Genomic DNA, 21,496 nt, shown 5'->3' on the forward strand with positions numbered 1-21,496 from the left:
GTGTAATTTCGTATTTTCTCTGTAAAACCTAATGATTAAAGGTAGTTGTAGAAGTACCTGTTCTGATTTACTTCCCTCTAATTTTGAGTTGATTGAATATTTTGGCTTTCATTGTCAATATGAAAATCCATCTGGCAAGAAATCTGTGAGTATTATATTTTGTTTTGAAATTGTTCAATTGATTTTTATATCAAATGTTTCCCATGTGCTATGCTTATATCTTTACATCTTATTTTTAGCCTTAATTTTTATTTAAAGATGCTTTCTTACATCCCTATTGTAAGTGGACACAACCTAGCTTTTCCATTTTAATTTAATTTCTCCTTTTGACACATATTAGGTACTGGACTAAGTTTATTAATTGGCTAAATCAATGAGGGAAAAGTGTCAACCGTGAGAGTTTATCTGATTAATCTTGATATAATCCACAGCTGTTTCAGCGCATAACCACCTGAGATCCGTGGGTACGGGCACTGAATGTATATTTTATATTTTAATATGACTTGGCATATTAAATACTGATAAGTGTTTGTGGAATGAATAAATATTTCAAATGCTGCTTTTAAGCAAGGTGTCCCATATATTTGTTTTCTAGTGGCAAACACAATTCATACATATAAAATAAAATGGTATTATTCCTAGTAACATTACCGTACACCATCTATGCTATGTTCTTAATTAGGATCTTCTCCTGGGGCCCTGCTACACTCTGAAGCGGAGCATCTGAGACTTTCTCGCACACATTTGATATGCACTACCTGAGGTCGTTTCCACACACCTTCAGCCAGATGCCAGGAGTGTGCACCCTTGAGGTGTGCTTCTTTGTGGGTCATGTAGACCTTGATGCGTCTGTTCTCAAAGAGCCAGCCCATAGAATGTGTATCAGATACTGTAAGCCTGGGCAGATTATGATTCTCCTCATACTTAAGAGTCTGCAGGGGCAGTGAATGATTTCCTGTGGCTTTTCTAGCCAAAGTCTCTTAACTCCTACCAAGTGGCAGGGTCTGCTGAGAAAGCATGGGACGATTCAGATGGGATTCACCTGTGAGTGATTGTGAAGAGGGTTCCCTGCAATGTTATCCTGCTTTGTATAAAATGAGCCCTATGGGAAGCAGGAGGAGGGGTCTCATTATCAGCCAGAGCCAGGAAAGGAGCAGATTATTTGGACCCTAGATCCCTGTGCAGGAAAGCTCCTGGGCTCAGAAGACAGCTATGATATCAGAGGAGCAGCAGCAGAACCACAGCCAGAGCACGGAACAGAGTTTGGGGGGGGGGCACGGAAAGCTGAGTGCTTTTGTGCAGGAGGCCGGCTTTTGGTGTGAGGTGCCTCTGGGCATTTAATTGGTGAAGTTGGGCTTGCCAACCCATGAAAGTGGAGCCGAGTGCCCGTGTTAGTCCAGGTTGACTAGAGAAACAGATTCATTAACACTCGTGTGTAAGAGAGAGCTTTATATCAAAGAGCAATTGTATATTGAGAAAACATCCCAGCCCAGTCCAGATCAAGTCCTCAAGTCCAGTATTAACCCATATATCTGATATTAGTTCATAAATTCCTCTGTAGACTCATGCAACACATGCAATGATGCTGAGTGCAGGAAGATCACAGGGTGGTGGGTGGAAAGTCCTGTGGATTCAATGGCGGGCCATGGACACATCTCCAGGGCTCTGGCTGCCATCAGCGTGGCTCCATGTGGCTTGTCAACAGGAATATGTAACAGAGAGAGTGAGGGTCTGGCCGCCAGTGAGCTGTTTATCTTCATTGTGCCTCCAAATGAGGTCATCAAGCTGCGACCTGATTGGCAGGCTAAGCCTCACTCCTTCACTCTCAATACACTCAAGTTGATAGTAGATTATGTAACGACCACAGTGCCTTTGGGTTGAGGCTTACTGAAGTGGGTTACTGGAGTGCATTACTGGAGTGGGGTGCCGCTAGGCCAGGGAGCTGGCTTTGCCGAGCTTGAGCTGAATTTCCTTCTGGGTGAGGTTTACAGTGAAGTAGTATGCCCCTTTGGGCATTTATTTGCAGATTCAAAAGAACTTTCTAACACATCCTGATAAACAACTACCCTGAGCATTTCTCATTGGCATTATAAATTGTTAACTTTCTTAATAAATGAAACCTTTAATCATGAATTTGTCAATAAGTTCTGTGTAGCCATTGCAATTGATAGAACTTAGGAGATCAAGTAGAGAACACTAATTAAGACAACAGAGTCCTTGGTATCGAGTATCCTAAGTCTGGGGAAAGTTGAATCATGTTGATGTTGCTAATCTCTCTGAAAAATAGTTAACATTTTTGGATTTTTCACCAGAACATACCGTGCTGACAGTTTCACCATACTGCCATGTATTGTAAAGTTAAACCTTCAATTCAGAGATTTAGAATGAATATGCTATGACAAAATGCTTATGGGTAATATCTAATATCCTGTACTTAAACTCCTCTTCTTTCCTTGAATATATTAAGTATTTTCCTACTGTGATATTTAAGGTTTATTATGTCAACTTGGCCGATAAACACATGTGGAATTAATTGAAGGGCAGAGAGATAAATGGCTCGGTGAGACTCACCTTTTTTGTTCTCTGGTCCCTTGCTCTCTGATGCTTGGACCAGGGTGCAGCTGCCTTAGCTAGTTCCCTTTTTCAGCTGGCAAGGCTCACTTCCTGTGAGACATCCCTGAGGAGAAAGAAGCACATGGCCCTACTCTGATGCAGCCCTGGGTACTGGAGAAGCCACGTGGAGACCCCTTGCCAGGCTGAGATGCTTACATGCTCACTGATTTGGCTTTCCTCCAGCATTCAGTGTCATTGCGTGTGTTTTGTGAGTTTGAGGAGGACTTTGTAGATTGGTATCGGACATATAGGCTAATGTTGGACTTATGGGTTTGGACAGCACTGAGTTGGGATGCTTTCTTAATGTATACTTATCCTGCATATAAAACTCATATACAGATGAGTTTCTGTGGATTTGTTTCTCTAGTCTACGCAAACTATCACACCTACCTCTGTTTCTTTTGTTTTTTCCCTTCACCTAGATTTCCACATTGGAATCTTGTTCAGTATTAGGTTTATTACCACAGTTTGTGCCCCTTAGGTGCGTACTCAATATTATCTTGCTGTTCTCTGAAAACCTCTAGCACCATCGACTCAGACTTTTCTTTCGACAGATACAAATCTGACCTCAGGTTATTATCATGTATGTTCATTTTTTAGCTCTTTACCTAAATTGGAGGCTTCTTGAAAGTGGTATCTGTGATATCTGAATTCATATTATTTTTTTCCCTTCTTAGAATGTATAGTGTTTATTGTCTGACTAGCAGAAGAAACCAGACTTTGGGCATGGCATAGGAAGACTGACATTGTGCCAGCTAATTTCTATAGGTTAGACATGCTCCTTAATAGCCAATGATTTGATTAACCCATCAATTAAAAGAGCGGTTAGTTTACTCACATCTTCGTTTTGCTGCTGTGACAGGTAGGCACTGTGATGAACCATGGAGAAGGATGACTGTGATGGAGGCCTGGCTTCTGCTTAAAATCGAATGTCTCAGAGAGCCTCGTTTTGAAATAGTCTTCGAGGAACAGTGTACCCCAAAGTGTCTAGCCACCACATGTCTTAGTTCTCTAATGCTGCTATAACAGAAATACCACAAATGGGTGACTTTAATAAATAGATTTATCACAGTTTGGAAGGCTAGAAGTTCAAATTCCCTGCTCCTGCTCCAGGAGAAAGATTTCTTTCTTTGTTGGCTCTGGTGGGAGGTGCTCGTTTCTGAGCTTCTGCTCCTGGGTGATCTTCATGTGGCTTGACATCTCTCACCTCCTCACCCCACCATCTCTAATTCTTACTTGCTTGTTTAAATATCTTTTGCCTTAAAATGATTGAAATAACATACATTACATGAACACTATCATTAACATCATAAAGAACCCCCTTCCCAAGCGGGGCAATAATCCCAGCTGTCGAGTTACATGGCACTGCGGCTCTGTTAGGTTAGTACTGCTGGCTCATGGAGCGCCTTCTTATTAACTTTGCCATACGCAGTGTGCCTTTTCTTATCGGTGAGGAGAGTCCTGGTGCTTACTGAAGGTCAGCAGCTGCTCCGTGGGAGGAGGAGGCTTTCTACTCCTGTCAAGTGTTACAGTTTCAGAGATTGGGACAGTTCTCCCCTCTCTACCTCATGACCCTCACAGGGACAGTTCTCCCCTCTGAGGCTAGGAGTCAGAATTGACCCAATGGCAATGAGTTTGGTTTTTGGAGTTTTATGTCAATCAGATTGTTCTTTAATTTTTCTGGTGTTTTGTTGTTGTTGTTGTCAAGTAATGCCAATTACATTCATAATTTTACCCAAGGCTGAATTATAGTCATTTTTTTGTGGCAACATACACATAGTATAAAACACAATTTTATGGTAAAGCTTGGTAAAGCATTTTGGCTCATGGTAAAGTTTGCAAAAGGAGCCCTGGTGGTACAATGGGTCAGTGGTTGGGCTGCTCACTGCAAGGTTGGTGGTTCATCGGACCCCCCCCCCCCCGCCCCGCCCCTCCCCCGCCACCTGCTCCAAGAGAGAAGGGTGGGATGATGGCTCCAGTGAAGGTATTGTTGGAAACCTTGTGGAGCAGGTCTGCTCTCTCCTGTCTGGCTGCTCTGGGTGGGAATTACTTGGTGGCAGCGGGGGCGGTTTGGGCGGCTCTAGGTGCACCACTCCAGTGGTGTCAGTACGGTCACAGTGCTGTGCGAGCATCACCTCTGTCTAGTTGTGCAACCTTTGTGTGGTCACAGAAGAAATTTTCATATTCCTCTATCAACTTTGACAAGCACTAATCTGACTTCTCGTTTTATGAGTTTGCTGCCTAGAGTGGATTTTGACTATAAATGAACTCATATAGACTGAGGTCTTTTGTATCTGGCTTTTACTAGTTCTTGTGGTTTGGTGCCATTGAGTCAGTTCCGACCCATAGCAACCCACCCCTGTGCACAACAGAAAGAAACATTACCCTGTCCTGCACCATCCTCTCAGTTGTTCCTGTGCTTGAGCCCATTGGTGAAGCCACTGTGTCCGTCTACCTCCTTGATGGCCATGATGGCCAAGCATGATGTCCTCCAGGGACTGGACTCGCTTGATAACATGTCCAAAGTCTGTGAGACAAAATCTCACCGTCCTTGCCTCTCAGGAGCACCCTGGCCTTAATAGACTTTTTTGTTTCTTCGGCAGCTTTGTCTTTAGGCAGTTCATTGTATCTGCAGTATCCTTCCCTAACACAACAACTCAAAAGCACTGGTTGTTTTTCTCCATCTTTCTTATTCAGCGTTTCAACTTTCACATGCAGATGAGGCAATTGAAAATACCTTGGTTTGGGTCAGGTTCACTTTAGTCCTCAAAGTAGCATTCTTTGCTAAAGAGGTCTTATGCAGCAGGTTTACCCAGTGCAGTGCATTGTTAGATCGCTTGACTACTCTTGACTTCCATGAGCATTTGTTATGGTTTCAAGCAAAACGAAATCCTTGACAGCTTCAACCTTTTCTCTATTTATCATGTTACCACCTATTGGTCCAATTGTGAGGATTTGGGTCTTGTTTACACTGAGTTGCAATCCATACTAAAGGCTGCCATCTTTGATTTTTATCAGCAAGTGCTTCGAGTCTTCCTTTCAGCAAGCAAGGTTGTGGCATATACATATCTCAGGTTGCTAGTAAGCCTCCTCTAATTCTGCTACTGCATTCTTCTGCATAAAATCCAGCCTCTCTGGTTATTTGCTTTGCATACAGATTGAATAAGTGTAGTGAGATCAACAATATCCTGTTAAACTGTTCATATATGCAGTTCTCCCCGCCCCCTCCGCAATCCTCATTAGCCCCTCCTCAAGATCCTACAATCCTTTCCTGATTTTAAACCGTACGGTATTGCTTTGTTTGCACAACTGCCGCTGGATCCATATATAAATTCTGCATGAACACAATGAAGTGTTCTGGAACTCCTTTTCTTCTCAAGTTAATTGTGACTTGAGATGCCTTGGCATTAGTCAGTGAAATGTAAGTACACATCGTTCTTGTATCTCTGCTTGGAGTCAAGGTCCATCTGACGGCAGCAATGATCTGTATCCCTTGTTCCATGTCCTTTCTGAATCCAGCCTGAACCTCTGGCAGCTCCCTGAACTGCAACAACCATTGTTGGATAATTGTCTACAAAATTTTACTTGCTTGTGATCTTAATGATATTGTTCTAAAATAGGAGCTTTCTATTGAGACACCTTTCTTTGGAATGGGTACAAATATAGATCTCTTCCAGTCAGTTGGCCTTGTACTTAGCTGCCTTTGTAGCTTACTGGAATAGATGAGTGAGTGCGTCCAGTGCTTCATCAGCTTGTTGAAACGTTTCAGTTTGTAGTACATCAATTCCTAGAGCTTTGATTTTGGCTAATGCTTTCATTACAGCTTGAACTACTTCCAGTACCATTGTTTCTTGCTTGATTGCTTCCTCCTGAATTTTGGAATGTTTGCTAGTTCTTTTTGGTACTGTCGGTCTGTAGGTATAGCCTTTCCATCTTATTTTGACGCTTCCTGCATCCAATGTTTTCCCTGTAGAATCAATATTACAATTTGAGGCTTGGACTTTTTTTTTGGAGTTCTTTCAGTTTAAGATAAGATAATTGAGTTATTTCTTTTTCATGTTCTTACTCTATGGCTGTTCACATTTTATTATAATATATATTCGATTCAACTTTTGTCTTCATTCTTTCTTCCATTTGCCTTACTGTACAATTAAGAGCACATTTCAGAGTCTCACCTGACATCCACTTCAATCTTTTCTGTGTCTTTTAAATAGCCAGTTGTCTTCATGAATGGTGTTCTTGATGCCCTCCCATCACTCAACAGGTCCCGGTCTCTAGTGTTCAATCCAGCAAATCTGTTCTCGAGATGCTCTCAGAATTTAGATGGATGCTCAAGGTCATGTTTGGCCTGTGGTGGACTTGATCAGAGGTTCCAGCTTCATCCTGAACTTACACTGAGCAGTTGCTATTCTGTTTGACTCTCGGCACCTGGCCTGATTTTAGCTGCTAATCCTGAGCTTCTCCCATATTTTCTCACAGGTGTAGTCAGTTTAATTTCTTTGTATTCCATGTGAGAACTCCTTATGAGTAGTCATGTTTGTGTTGTTGGGAAAAGGTATTTGCTATGAACAAGTCATTGGTTTTGCAAAATTCGTCCTTCCGCTTTCTTTCATCAAGACTGTCTTTTCTAACTACTATTCCTTCTTTGTTTCCAACTTTCATGTTCCACTTGCCAGTAATTAGCAACTCGGTTGAATATTTGATCCATTTTAGATGGAAGGCTTTGGTAGAATTCATCACTAGCTTTGGAGGTTGGTGTATACATTTGAGTAGTAGTTTGGACTTCCTTGAATGCAGATAGAAAACAACTGTATCACAGCCTGCATTGTGCCTTAAAAGAGATCTTGAATTGTCCTTTCTGACTATGAAAGCGAAGTCCTTGCTTCCCTCTTGCCTCTTCTTCTTCCTTCCTCCTGCCTATGTTCACTGTTTCCTTAGGTCCCTCTGACTGCCATCCAGTCAGTGCTGAGACTGGGACTGTTCACGAGCAGAAAGCCCAGTCTTCCCTCCCATGGAGCTGCTAGTGGTTTCAAACTGCAAACCTTGCGGAGTGCAGCCCAATGGGTACCCAGCGGGCTCCTTTCCATCCTAGTGCATAAGTAGGTAGGTGGAAAGTGGATTGGTTTGTATTTTTGCATTTCCCTACAGATTAATGATATTCAAGGTTTTAGCATATACTTTTGAAGCTCAGGTTATAGCATTCATCCATACTTTTTGAGTGTGATTTTAAATTATTTTGTAATGTGTTTCTACTTCATGACGGACGATAAGTCTTTCCACAAATATTTATTGACCCAAATAGAAGAAAATTTCTCTTTCAATCACTTTGCCCAACCTTATATGCCTCTAAACGTTGGACAATTAATGTGAATTAACTTCATGTCATGGTAAGATAATTTAGATAATAAGTATATATTGAGCATCAACTATGCACTGGTTCTTTCCTTTTATGTTTTATGTCTGTATAATATTTCGCTGTGCAGGCGTGTCACATTTTCTGTATCCATTTATTTGTTGAAGGATCACTTTGGGTTGTTTCCACCTTCAGAATGTGTGTGTACCATTGCTGCTAACAGGTGTGCACACGTTTTTGTTTGCGCAGTTGTTCACCGTTCTTTTAGGCAGATGCTGGGAATGGAATCGATTAGGCCTTTGGTGATGAAGCTTTTCGTTTTCGCTTCCCTCTTACCTTCTGTCCTTCCTTCTCCCTTCCTTTCCTCCTCTCTTGACATCCACTGTGTGGGCGTGACTCGGTTTTGATTCACGTTTCTCTACAGATTAATGATATTCATGGTGTTTTAAAGTGACCTTTGAGCTCTTATCTTCTTGGAGAAATATCTATTCAAGTTATTAGCATATTAACATGAAATGTTTTTTGTTTTCAAGTTGTAAGACTTTTACATACAAGGTGTGAGGTTCTTGTGTGGTTTTCCTCGGGTCTTGCTTTTTGGCACATGAAGATTTCACACGGCAGAAGCATGATTGCAAGTGAAAGTAAATCATTCTGAGTGGAAGTAGATCTTCTAAGAGTACATTCTGATAGACCCAAAGGGTCCTTCTCTGAAAAGCCTGCCTGGAGGGCCATGTGCAGAGACCAGGACAAGGAAGGGTAGTGGAACCACCAAAAGGGCAGCCAAGGAGGGGCAGTCTAGAACATCTAGGACCAGTGGGGAGATACTCGTGAAGGGCCGTGGACAGACCTGGGTTTATGTATGCCTTTCTTTTGCTAGATTTTTTTCTTCTTATTTAATCTTTTGTTTTGTCTCTGGTATTGTTGCTTTGCCTACCACTGTAAGGTAGTCATGGAAGTAAGCCTGGGGAGAAAGCAATGGACTGACGGTTCTAGAGGGACCTGAGGGGAGGAAGAAATGGGTTAAAGGAAACGGTGAGCCAACACCATAGACAGGGGAACAACTAGGGTATTAAAATTAACAATGAGGAGGACATGGAGATCCTGGGGGTGTTGGAACAACAGCAATCTAGTTCAGAGAAATTACTAAGAGGCAGAAGAAGTGTGAACATGATGGTGGGCCAAGAGGAAGGTAAAAGGAAACAAAGGAAAGATCTAGGAAGCAAAGCTATGGCTAGAGGTATAAACATAGGTGTATACATATGTAAATGTATTAGTAAAATCAGAGGTAATGGCCTATGTACATATAATTGTATAGCAATAAATTGAGGAAATGGATGGACTTTGGGTCTCTGTTCAAGACCCCCCTCAAAGTAAGAATACTTTGTTCTAACAACCTGGCATTCTATGATGCTCACCCTCCCAGCATGGTCTCTGAAGACAAAATGGGTGTATAAGCAAATGTGGTGAAGAAAGCAGTTGGTGCCCAGCTCTCAAAAGGTAGGATCTGTGCTCTTAAAGGCGTGAAGTTAAACAAGTAGCTGTCTAGTAAGGAAGCAACCAGTCCACATGGAAGAAGCACACCAGTCTGTGCGATCATGAGGTGTTGACAGAATCAGGTAACAAGCACCAGAAGACCCAAAACAAATAAACAAAAAGACATTGTTGAGAATGAGGGAGTTTGGATCAGAGACCCCAAACCCATCTGTAGGCAATAGGACATTCCCTCACAGAAAGGTCACAAGGAAGGGATGTGTCAATCAGAACACAGTATAGCACTGTTCAATGAAACACACAATATTCCTCTGGTTCTTTGAGGCTTCCTCACCTCCTACTATCATGACCCCAGTCTTGCCTTTCAGTTCTGGCTAGACCAGAGCATGTGCACTGGTACAGATAAATGCTCATGACACACGGAATCCAGGCAAGATAAACCCCTCAGGAATAGATATGTGAGTAGCAATACCAAGAGGGTAGGGGGAAGGTGGGAGAAGGAAGGGGGAACTGATTGCAATGATTGATGGATACCACACCCCCCTCCTGGGGGATGAACAGCAGAAATGTGGGTGAAGGGAGACAGCAGTTGGTGTAAGATATAAAAACAGTAATTTATAATTTATCCATGGTTATGAGGGTGGGAGAGGGCGGGAGGGAGGGGAAAAAGGAGCTGATATCAAGTGCTCAAATAGAAAGTAAATGTTTAGAAAATGGTGATGGTAACATATGTACAAATATACTTGATACAACTGATATGTGGAATGTTAATAAGAGCTGTAGGAGCCCCCGATAAAATGATTTTTTAAAAAGAGCCATGTACCAGCCCTCCTTCCTGGGCTCCTCCAAAGGGACACACATCTGCAGGGCCTGAGTGTGTGTATTGGTAGATTCTTAGTGGTGTGCTTGAATAAGCATCCGACTCATAATGTGGCTGGTCCTTACTGCGCATGCCTAACCGCTGAGTGGGCGCACGTGTGCGTGTGCGCAACCTCGCTGGTCCTTACTGCACATGCCTAAACCGTTGAGTGGGTGCATGTGTGCGTGTGCGCAACCTCGCTGGTCCTTACTGCACATGCCTAAACCGTTGAGTGGGTGCACGTGTGGGTGTGCGCAACCTCGCTGGTCCTTACTGCACATGCCTAAACCGTTGAGTGGGCGCACATGTGGGTGTGTGCAACCTCGCTGGTCCTTACTGAGCATGTCTGTTCCCATAGCCTTCTGATGTGTGTCGATCTCTTCCGCAGGACCCTGCGGATGGACATGGCTACTTACAACTTGGTCTTTGGTGGACCGTGGGGGAGCAACTCCTTTTCTCTTACACGTCTTGTCTATAAAACCAAACTTTAAATAGGTTGTGGGAAATTTTTCATTACTTTTCAATTTCATTTTCCATGAACTTTTTGAAGCCATCTGATATTCTGGATTATAATTTGCAAATGTTTTTTCGCATTATTATTTTTCACCCTCTTGAGAATGTCCTTTCATGCACAAAGGTTTTAGCTTTGACGAAGTCTAATTTTGTTTTGTTGCATATACTATTTTAGCCATATTTAAGAAACCATTACTAAATTCAAGGCCACAAAACTTCTTTTACTCATTATCAATAATTTATTATATTGACTAGTTATTTCTTTGCCCGTGAGCTCTTTTAAGTTCACTCGTTCTGTTTACTGTTTTTTTAAATCCCATATAATTCCTTTCAAGCCACATTCCCTACCCCCCCCCCCCCCCCTCCTTCCGCTAGAGTCTGCTGGTTCGATTGCTGAGAGCCTTTAATATTCCGCTTAGGAACTGTTGGGCAAGACGAGTCTCTGACAGTGCTATTTACCCATCTCTTTCTGCAGGTCATCTACAGAAGCACTGCCACCCAGCTGTTTGGATTGCTAGCGTGTATGCTCTCCTAGACCATAGCTACACACCATGACCCTCTTTAATTGTCAGTGAATCTTATATGAGGGGGTACCTCTCCCCCCAAAACAGACGTTTTTTCCTGAAGCTATTTATTTAAAATTTTTTTTAGAAAACAACTTTATCCCCTTCAAAGTACTCTGTATTAAATTAAAAACATTTGCCAAATCTGCGATTCCATTCTTGGAAACATTTTTAAACTCATGTGTTTGAATGGCTGACAGAACTTCCCTCGTTTTTTTCTCAACCTTCTTTATGTCATCAAATTGATGTCCTTTCATGTCCCTCTGCATGCTTGGAAATAAAAGGAAGTTACTTGGAGCGAGGTCCATGATTAAGGTGTGTGGGGCAAGAGAGACATGCTGTCTTTTGCCAAAAACTGAAGCGGCTGCATGAGCAGATGCATTGTGGTGGCAACCCCCACCTCCACCCCCAGCTACCACAAACCAGGCAATTTTTGTTGCACATGGTTAGGCTATCTTTTCAGAACTTCTAAATAGAAAGCTTTGATTAACAGTCTGATCTGGAGGAATGAACTCCAAATGCACTTGAGTTTTTCCCATAATACTGACCCTGTAAGTTGTGTTTAACATCACAAGTTTCTGCGACCTTGTTTCTGAGCAGGCAACAAAATTTCACAGTCACACACTGTTCCCTTAAATCAGCTATCACAAAAACGTCGTTTGAGCGAAAATACTTTTACGGAAAAACTCACTGTGACCAGATGGAACCTTCCCAGGCGATGCCACTGGGCGCACTAACTCAGAGTGAGCTGCTAGATGCTCGCCCAGCAGGAAGAATGGGGACTGTGAAAGCTGCACTCTGCCCAGCGCAATTCCGGGGTTTTTGGTGCCCCGGGTGTAAACACTCTCTGCCTAATGCGTTACAACTCTAACAGTCGCGCCCTCCTCAGGTTAAATCGTCCTATAGTACAAGGTAGGTTACAGGTAGGCAGATAGGTAGGAGTGAGTGAAGGTGAAGGGCTCAATCTGCCAGTTCCGTCTATAATGTATCACTGTGGTATGGCATCCTCCAGAAGTTCTACAACAGAATATTCATGCACATTTTTGTGGCAAAGATTGAGTATAGGAAAGGAACCTTAATTAGAATATACAGCATCAGAAACCTTCCACCCATTTCGACTTCTTCCAGAAAAGGCAGGCTGCCTGCTGACATTCAAGTGCACATTCTAGTGCACTTCTCTTGGGACTTTTGGAGACCAGCTCTTTCCGTAGCCTGCCATGCAGTAGACAGGAGCCAGCCTGTCCAAGAAACCCAAGAAAAAGGCCTCTGAGGAACTTAAAGGTTTATTCCATTCCCCTATATATTCCAGAATATAATTTTGGATACACAAGTGTAATCATATAATTTAATGGCAGTATCTAGAAAGTGCTATTTGCACATATAAACTGGTAATTTGGAGGCATTGAAAAAATTCTAAAGTGCCTTATAAATGGCCCCCAAATATTTTAATTTTATTGATTATTTTTTGTTACTATATCTACCTTATTAGATTCTCTTTTTCTAATTAAATAAAATAAATTTGCTTTCCAGCTATGGTGTATAAGTGTATATAAGTGACTTTCTATGATAATTTCCTTTTCCTGATGGAGCTTAAAGAAATGTTTCTTCTCTCTTACAACTGAGTGATATAAATGTCTATTTTGATTCTCCAAATTGTAAGACACTGATAGAATGATAATAAAATATTTGTTTCTAATGTATTAGGTGAAAAAACACTTTTAGTTTGACTTAGTTATTATACCATAACTTTCATCAAATTTAAGCTTTCAAATTAATACCCAAATTATTTTTGTCTGGTCTTTCTCTATTCTGTCTTTCTTAAATCTGGAGATTAAGTATTTATTGTTCAGTTAAGAGTTTGACCGACTGACTTAATGGCCCTTTGTGAGACCTCGGTGTGTCATTCTGTTTTTACACTTGGGTGAGATTCTGTTGACATGAGATTGACTAGGATGCATCCAATTTGAGAATTGCATTGTTATATTTTTTACTTAGTTACAATTAGGGTCATTGAAATTAGAACTGAGAAGTTGCCTAGAGGTTACCTAATCATCTCTAAACACTGGGCACTAAGGGCTGGTGGGATGCCTTTCGGTTTCCTAGTGTGGGGCTAGGGCCTAGGGCCTGTTTCCTGACTAGACTTTATTGACAACAAAATAGTGTTTATTCTCAGAGTATATATATATGTCCATGTGCGTGTGTCTCTAATGGATTTTTCTTCTATCGCTTTCATTTGTGCCAAGGTTATACCTCGTCATCAAGCTGCTTCACAGCATCTGCATGTGCACCGTGTCAGTGCAGGGTGTCGCACAAGCAGCTTTTTACGACTGTTAAGGAGAATGGTGAATTACAATTAGATATAACAGAGATCAAAGAAAAACATCATCTCTAGGTTTTATGTATATTACAAATGTGTAGGTCTTGATGAATTTTCTCCCAGTTTTCTCCTAGGATTGTCTCAGTTATGTATACATTTTTTATTTTCAGCCAGGCTTCGATGACCTTAATCCTGACTGGAGACTGTCTACTGAGAAGAGAAAAAAAATAAAAGGTGGGTTTTAAAATAGTAACTGTGCAAAAACAGTTAAAACCTTGTGAGGCGGGTGAGGAGCTCTCTAGGTAACCTCTCTAAACCATCTATGGATACTGCGTTGGTCAGATGTTAAAATGACGGACATTGCCCAGTCTGTTCAGCATGGGGCAAGCAGCACGGTGTTCCTGCCACAAACCAGCTTAAAACGATACCCGGAATTCACACTCCCAAGTATAGTCCTTGTCAGGTGCATTTGGGGGGATAGTTGAAGCACAGTGCTCAGAGAGCATAGGCAATGCTTTTAAGGGAGTAGAGGGGACATGATTTGGGAGGGGGGGGGGCGCCTTGTTTTCTATTTCTTTTCAGTCTAAGGCTCACATATACAGTTAAATACATGGTTCAGTGTTGCATGTGCTACCTCCAAAACATTCAAGATTCTTGTGGAACAAATAGAGTATAAAGGAAGTCATAAAACTAGAACAAATGTCATGCCGTAGTTTGGGGAAACCTAATTCATTTATATCCCTAAAAATTCTTTCTGACCTATTGATTTTTTTCTATTGAGTTGCAAGTTTCTGAAGAAATCTTACTGGAAATTCTCCTATCTCTCTTATATTTTCTAGCGGGTATACTTTTCCATATTGTTTGGCTGAAAAGTGATAGGTGAACATTTTTCAGGAGCACTTGGAACCTTTATAATACAGACATTTCATACACAGCCGTTTCAACTTCCTATGTTGAAAATAGTGCTATCTCTCTCTCCTGAATATAGTTTCTTAAGAGAACCGCTGTATCAGAGTCAGCAATTCAAACCCAACAGCTTCTCTGTAGGAGAAAAAGGAGGCTTTCTATTCTTGTGAAGCATGACAGCCTCAGAGACCCGTGGGGGCAGTTCTACCCTGTCCTGAGGGTTGTTGTGAGTCAGCTTGGACTCAACAGCAGAGGGTTATAGAGTACCCTGAGGCCCTTAGACTGCTGGACAACGTACTGCTACTTAGAGACTCATGAAATGAATTGCCATTTTGGGCCCTACGACTGAGTAAGGACTTGAGTGATGCACGCTCTTAATTGCCATAGAGCCCCTCTGACTCACGGCCTCTCCTGGTGTCCCGAGGTGAACTGCTCAGCGGAGCTTTCATGGCTGTGAGCTTTGCAAGCAGGTGTCCTGACTTGTCCTCTGAGGTGCTTCTGCCTGGGCTCAAGCCGCCCATCTTTTGGCTAGTGTTTAAGTGCTCAGCTGTTTGCCTCATCCAGGAACGCACACATCTTTATGGCCCAAATAATGCATGTGAGCCTCGTTTCGGAATGGATGATTAGACTGAATGTGCTGTATTTAACCCCAATGCAGAAGCATCTGTATGGTTTTCTTTCCCTCATTAGATAAAGAGTCCTTTTACCCACTGATTGATGTCAATTGGTGGGCAGAGAGTGCCGTTACTTTGGTTCGCTGTTCTGGTGCTTTGACCGTTTCCTCCGTGACAACGTTGAAGAATTTGTTGGGGAAATCTTGTGAATGGTTTGAACCATCACCTCAAGTCACTGCTGCCCATGATGGGGGGTTTCTAAGTTTGGAGGTAAGGTCTTCCTTTGAAAGCAGTCAGTGAGTCTGAGAGCAGACTAGTATTTCCCCCAAACATAAACGTCTTTCTTTGTTGTAGTCATTCTTTGAGCTACTGTTGTGTCTATAGATTGAAATTTACAAGTGGAATGACGTACTGGATACTGAATCACAGGGGAAAATAACATTCTTTAGAAAAAAATTTAAAAATGCATGGTACAAAATGAAGTAAATGTATAATTACTTTGCTTTCTATAAAACATTTTCATTCAGATTATAGATCTTTTTTCTCTGTGTTATCTTAAGATATTGGTATTATTACTTAAGCAATACAGTCTATAATTTGTTTCCAGGAAATTCGGATTGTTTATAGGAATAAGAACCTACTTATGGCAAAAGACATGAAGCCAGCAGCCGGTACTTTGCACTTACTCCAGTCTCGCTCTAAGTCATTCTTAGTCTTACTTTCACATCCGTGCAGATCGACGCTGTTTATCCCAGTTTGTTATTGAGTCTCAAAATGCTCTTGAAAAAGAACTAGGCTTAAAATATAAGTTAATTCAGATTCAAGACTTTTTTTTGAAGCTGTTAGACATATTTAAAAGGAAGAGATAGGGTCATTCTAAATCGTCATGTTTTCATAGCAAGTAGAGAAATATCAAAGTTTAGGAATTGAACCACCTCACCTCCTTTATTTCTTTAAAATTATTATATGGCACACAGTTACAGGGCCATATTAATGATTTTACAAAAGCTTTTGTTTTAGAGATGTGGAGTTTATAACACATATGCATAATTTTGAAACTGTTGATGTATAATGTTTGTTATGTGGGCCCTTGGCATTGTAGTCTTACTCACATTGCTGATGCCCCTGATTTATTAAACTACAGAATCAAAAAATATGTAGGTGTATGTATCTGTTATTGCTTCTGAAAGCTTGTCTTTAGCTCCTCACTACTAAGTTAACATCTCCTTTGTCAACTTTTTAGTGTGAAATTAAACTCGCTCCCAAGAGATCTCGGTTAGAGACTAGAAGTGGAGAAGAAGATGATGGGGAGGAGGATTCTGACTCTGATCATGAAATTTCTGCGAAGACTCGGTACTTTGGTTATATAAAACAGGGCCTTTACTTAGTGACCGAAATGGAGCGGTTTGCACCACCCCGGAAGCGCCCACGGACCATTACCAAACACTATCGTCTTGTGAGTTTGAGATCCACAACTCCAGAGGAGCTTTATCAGAGAAAGGTGAGAGTGTCTCATCACGACCAAAGTTTGCTGGCATCCGTCTTTTATTGGGAAACCAGGAAAGGTGTTTAATGAAGGGCTGTGAAATCATCAATGTGTTAGAAATATCAGTTATTTTTTTTTAATTGAAGATAATGTTGGACTTTGTAGCTAAGTAATGGAAGTTAAAACAGTGGACAAAAATAAATTCACTTTAAGAATTGGTTAAAGACTGATTATCTACTTTAGGCTTAAAAGCAAAAGCAAATGAACGGAAAGATAAACCCAAGACCGAAAAAACACCGAACTGCAATTGAGATGACCCCAAAGCTTAGTGACTGTGACTCTAGGTTTCCAAGGCGGCGCTGGTTAGCAGTCTGGTGCTCACGTGATTGTGCTGCCGGGTGGCTTTTCATGTGGCCTTGAACTCTAAATCTGTATACTCAGATGTCAGAGGAGAAGGATTGACATGTGGTCACCTGTTTTCTAATGCTTGACGAACATTGGCCAACACTGTGTATTCTAGCTTTTTGTTTCTGAAGTGTCTTGAGAGACCTTCATACTAGACAGGTTGAAAGCCCCTAGCCGATGTTTCTGGTAAACTGCTAGAAGAAATAACCTGCTTCCTCAGCCCATCGAGATGTTTTTCTTCTCGTTCCATGTTGTACATGGGACTGTACAGCAGGCCCTCGGAGGCTCCTCACTGCTCACGTAGCACGTCTGTGTAGTGATCCTCTGAAGAACTCTGTAAGGTGACGTTTCTGTGTCCATCTCATTGCCTACAGATTGAAAGTGAGGAATACGAGGAGGCGTTGTCTCTGGCTCATACGTACAGCCTGGACACTGACCTGGTGTATCAGAGGCAGTGGAGGAAATCAGCAGTCAACATTGCTTCAATTCAGAATTATTTGGTATGTTTAAATATGTTGTTATGTGGTAAAATTCAAATTCATGGTATATCTTCTTGTTATAGATCTTCATTTTTCATTTCTAGCATTTCTGCAGCTGAAGAAATGTGGTTTACTCACCTGAGAAAATTGTCTGATCAGGTTCTGTTGCCTCTGTACCTGAACTTTGATGCTGGAGACATCAGTAAACATTCAGTGATAATTGGGCTACTGCTGGCTCATCCTAGGCTCCCTCATTTACCTCGTTTACCAACATCAGGTTCTAGCTGCTGCATGCCAGACATCACTGTCATTTCCATAGGTAAAATTGTAATAAAGAGAATCATTTACAAGGGATTGACTGTAATGGGATACAGAACACTCTAAAGAATATGTCAGGGCTACAGGGTACGTAGCCCAAACGAAAAGACTCACTGCTGGGAGGGGATGGCAACTTGTAAATACAAAGTAGAATGCGGGGCCTCCTCCCATGGCTAGATCCGGCCTCACTGGGCAGCTGACTGTGGCACACTGGATGGAGGAGCTCCTGGGGCTGCTCAGGCCGCAGTTCCCAGTGCATTTGCAACTAGTGAAGGTTGACAGGCAGTGCGATGGCTCCATGGGCAAGCTGTAAGCCCACTGCTAGGGTGCTAGTGAGCTGACATTGAGGGTCAGATAAACTCCAGATAAAGAACCATGGGGAGGGGAAAGGGTGTGTGTGTGCAGAATCCAATACCAGTGTGACAGGCTGCTTTGGGGGGAGGAAATGTCCCACTTACCTGCCCGTGGTGTTCACTGCGAATTTGCCCACAGGAGCGCCAATGAAATTTAACGGGACCTTTTCTGCAGAGATTGGAAGTGGGGGTTGAAGTGCACATCCCTGGGTGGTCTCCCACATACATTGCGGTCTGTGATGGGCAGGAGAGAAGAATCAAAGCCCCCCAGGACCAGAAATGGAGATCTTTTCTTGTGCAGTGACTTCCCAGCATTCAATCTGTTGACAACTTTAATTTTGTGTTCGCTCCCAGGGAGAAATGTTACTGCAAAACAGGTTTAGACTCCTGATGAGGGCCTATAGAAATACTTCACTGGTGTATCAGCTTTCTCAAACGCCCCACATCTGCTCAGATCCCACAACCGCGCCTCTCCTGTCTGTCTCACTAAAGTCGTGTGTAATCTGTCTGCGCTGATCCTTGGCACTGTCATGAGGAAATAGTTGTAGTCATAGAAGGCCTTGAAAAAATATACACCTTCTGGTCTGACACTTAAAAAGGAAATAACTTTTGCATTTAGAGAAAGTCTAAGAAAATGTTAGAAACCCACCGGCTGGTGATTTTACCATGAGTAATTAATTTACAAATAGCAAAAACATACTCTGTAAAATTTGTATGGAAAAAGTTGGTACTTCAACCAAACAGAAAGGTAAATTGTGTTTATAGGTAAGATATCATGGATTACCCTCAAAGTAGACATGTTTACAATCTGCCACTGCTGTGTCTGTGAACTGCTCAAAGAAATAACCTGACTCTCAGCCTTTCCATGTTTAACTTCTTGTTCTGAAATGAGAGTGAAAAAGGGGGAAAGTTGCTTGAATTTCCTTAGAAAGTCAGAACAGCCCTTACCTTTCTGTTCGATCGTAGCGCACTGAGACTGCGCGCTTATGTGCCCCATGCATTGCGCACACAACAGAGAGCAGGCTGTAGGAGAGGGAAAGCAAGCACATTAAAATATTTTAAGCACAATTTTATTGGGAGAAATATTTAATTCCGTTAAATAAGTAGAGAGTTAAAGATTAAAAACCAAAACCACATGCTGGAAACAATGAGGGGCTATAGGAGAGGCATAAAGAGGGCCTTTGCTTTTGGACATGTATAATCTCACTCAGAAGACACCATGAAGTGGTTTAAGAATACTTTACATAACGAAGATGGTTTGAAAATATGTAAAATGGTCTTCTGGAGTTAGGTGGAAGGAAGGCCGTCGTCGATGTGGGAGAAATGATGGAAGACCAGGAAGAGCATTAATTGCGAAGTCATTGACAAAATCTGTTTAATTCACTGCTGTGTTCTGCAGAGCGCAGTGCCCAGCACATCAGTGCATAGTTACTGGATGGATTAATGACATTGTAAGTAAGCAGAGGAAGGTGGTGCAGAAGATGAGGTGGAGAGGCAGGAGAATGGTAGTGGAGAACTCCTGCTGGGGGCACGGGGCTAGGCAGTGATGATTTGGACTCTTAGGAGGCCACAGAGAAATGAGTGTAGGAGACAATGGAAGAAAGAATTGATGTCATGGTATGTCTAAATAAATATAGGATATGAGTCAAATTGTAGTTTACATTTGTAACTATACAGATTCTTTCCAAGAAGAGGGCACATCAGGGATTTTGAATGTAGTCCAGGGAAACCATCTGCTGGAGGGTTAGGACCCCGAGCCTCCCACAGAGCAACGTGCGATGGCTTTTTGTGTGTGTGATGCACTTATAGTCTGCGCTGTATAATTGGTTTCATTCTCACGTAAATGCTCCTGATGTGCTACATCTTACTAGTTTTGATACAGAGTACAGCAATAAGTAGAAAATGCTTCTTACACGAGCCATACCGTATTTCCCTTCTTTATATTCTCTATTATTTACTCAAAATATAAGCCTAAAACCATGATAAGAGCTTGGAAATATCTCTTTTTATTTCCAAAGGCGCTCGAGCACTGAGCTTTGCTTCAGTGTGACGTCGAAGAAAAGAAAGAGACTGGTTGGAGTCACAGTAGTCCATGTCCCCGTTCTAATCAGAACTGGGGAATTCACTCCCTATGACCAAACTTCCTCCCTGACTTTGTGGGGATTGTAAGATGTCTGGGGCTCTTTCAGGGCTTCTTAAACTCCCTTTTCACTGGAGAAATTTGCAACATGGGTAAGCATGACCAGACATGCATCAGATTCATTAGGCGCTTATGAATGAATGTTTGATCATTGCATGTTCAGCCTTGTACTGTTGCCCGATTTTCCTCAGCCCGCACCTTCAGTGACATGACCCATTGCAGCCTAATGCCTCTGTTTGTGTGTTCTTTGTATCTAGAGTAAAATAAAAAAACGGTCCTGGGTTCTTCATGAGTGTTTGGAAAGAGTTCCTGAAAATGTGGATGCTGCGAAAGAACTGCTTCAGTATGGGCTCAAAGGCACCGACCTAGAGGCTCTCATAGCAATCGGGGAAGGAGCCGATGACGGCAGGTTGGTTACAGAGCGATAAGCAAATCTGACTTCAAGAACACTTGTTAGACAAGGCAGTAATTGCAAAGGGGAAACTTTTCTTTATGTTTTTAGATTCTGAAACGGTTGCTTTTGATCAGTGCTTCTTTACCTGAGGTCCCAGCATTCTTTCCTATAAGTTGTCAGTGTAATGCCAAGTAAAGACGAAGCTGTATAAAATTTATTAAATGCTGACTATTTCAGATCTGTGAGTTTATAAGGCAGATACTTGGGCTTGTTTACTCATTTAAACTTCACGTTTCTCATCTGTAATCCACAGAATTACTGTGTGTGATTAAATGACATATCTTGTGAAAGTATCTCATGCACGTTAAGCACCACGGAAATGTCAGTTAATAATAATGATAGTTATTTGACCAGAGCCTCTGCTCACTGGACATTTGGAACTTCTTTTGCAATATAATAGTTCATGGTGTATTTGATAGTATATCTGATAAATAATCAAAATGAAACCAGCATGCGGTGCTGTTTTAAAACCTTCAGTAGAAATGACTTAAAATGGAAACTCTAGTTACATTTTCTTCATTAGCCGCTTCACATTAGGTGAACGTAACTCCACAAGTTTTAGGTTTTCCTAAATAGATTTTCTTTTCTGGATTAAAAAATTTTCTGTCTAAAATGGGACTCGAAAAAAATTA

At 41.8% G+C, this 21,496-nt stretch overlaps 1 protein-coding gene across 1 annotated transcript in view; it reads left to right on the forward strand.

The window, feature by feature from the left end:
- Positions 1-21,496, forward strand: part of NBAS (NBAS subunit of NRZ tethering complex) — a 383,893-nt gene that overhangs the window by 79,694 nt on the left and 282,703 nt on the right. The window contains exons 13-17 of the mRNA XM_075557089.1: positions 13,880-13,943; positions 15,306-15,499; positions 16,473-16,730; positions 17,495-17,620; positions 20,668-20,819. Coding sequence (XP_075413204.1) covers positions 13,880-13,943; positions 15,306-15,499; positions 16,473-16,730; positions 17,495-17,620; positions 20,668-20,819 — 794 coding nt within the window. The remainder of the gene's footprint in view (positions 1-13,879; positions 13,944-15,305; positions 15,500-16,472; positions 16,731-17,494; positions 17,621-20,667; positions 20,820-21,496) is intronic.

This window comes from Tenrec ecaudatus, chromosome 8 (genome assembly GCF_050624435.1).
Source record: "Tenrec ecaudatus isolate mTenEca1 chromosome 8, mTenEca1.hap1, whole genome shotgun sequence".
In the NCBI taxonomy this organism is placed as follows: Eukaryota; Metazoa; Chordata; class Mammalia; order Afrosoricida; family Tenrecidae; genus Tenrec; species Tenrec ecaudatus.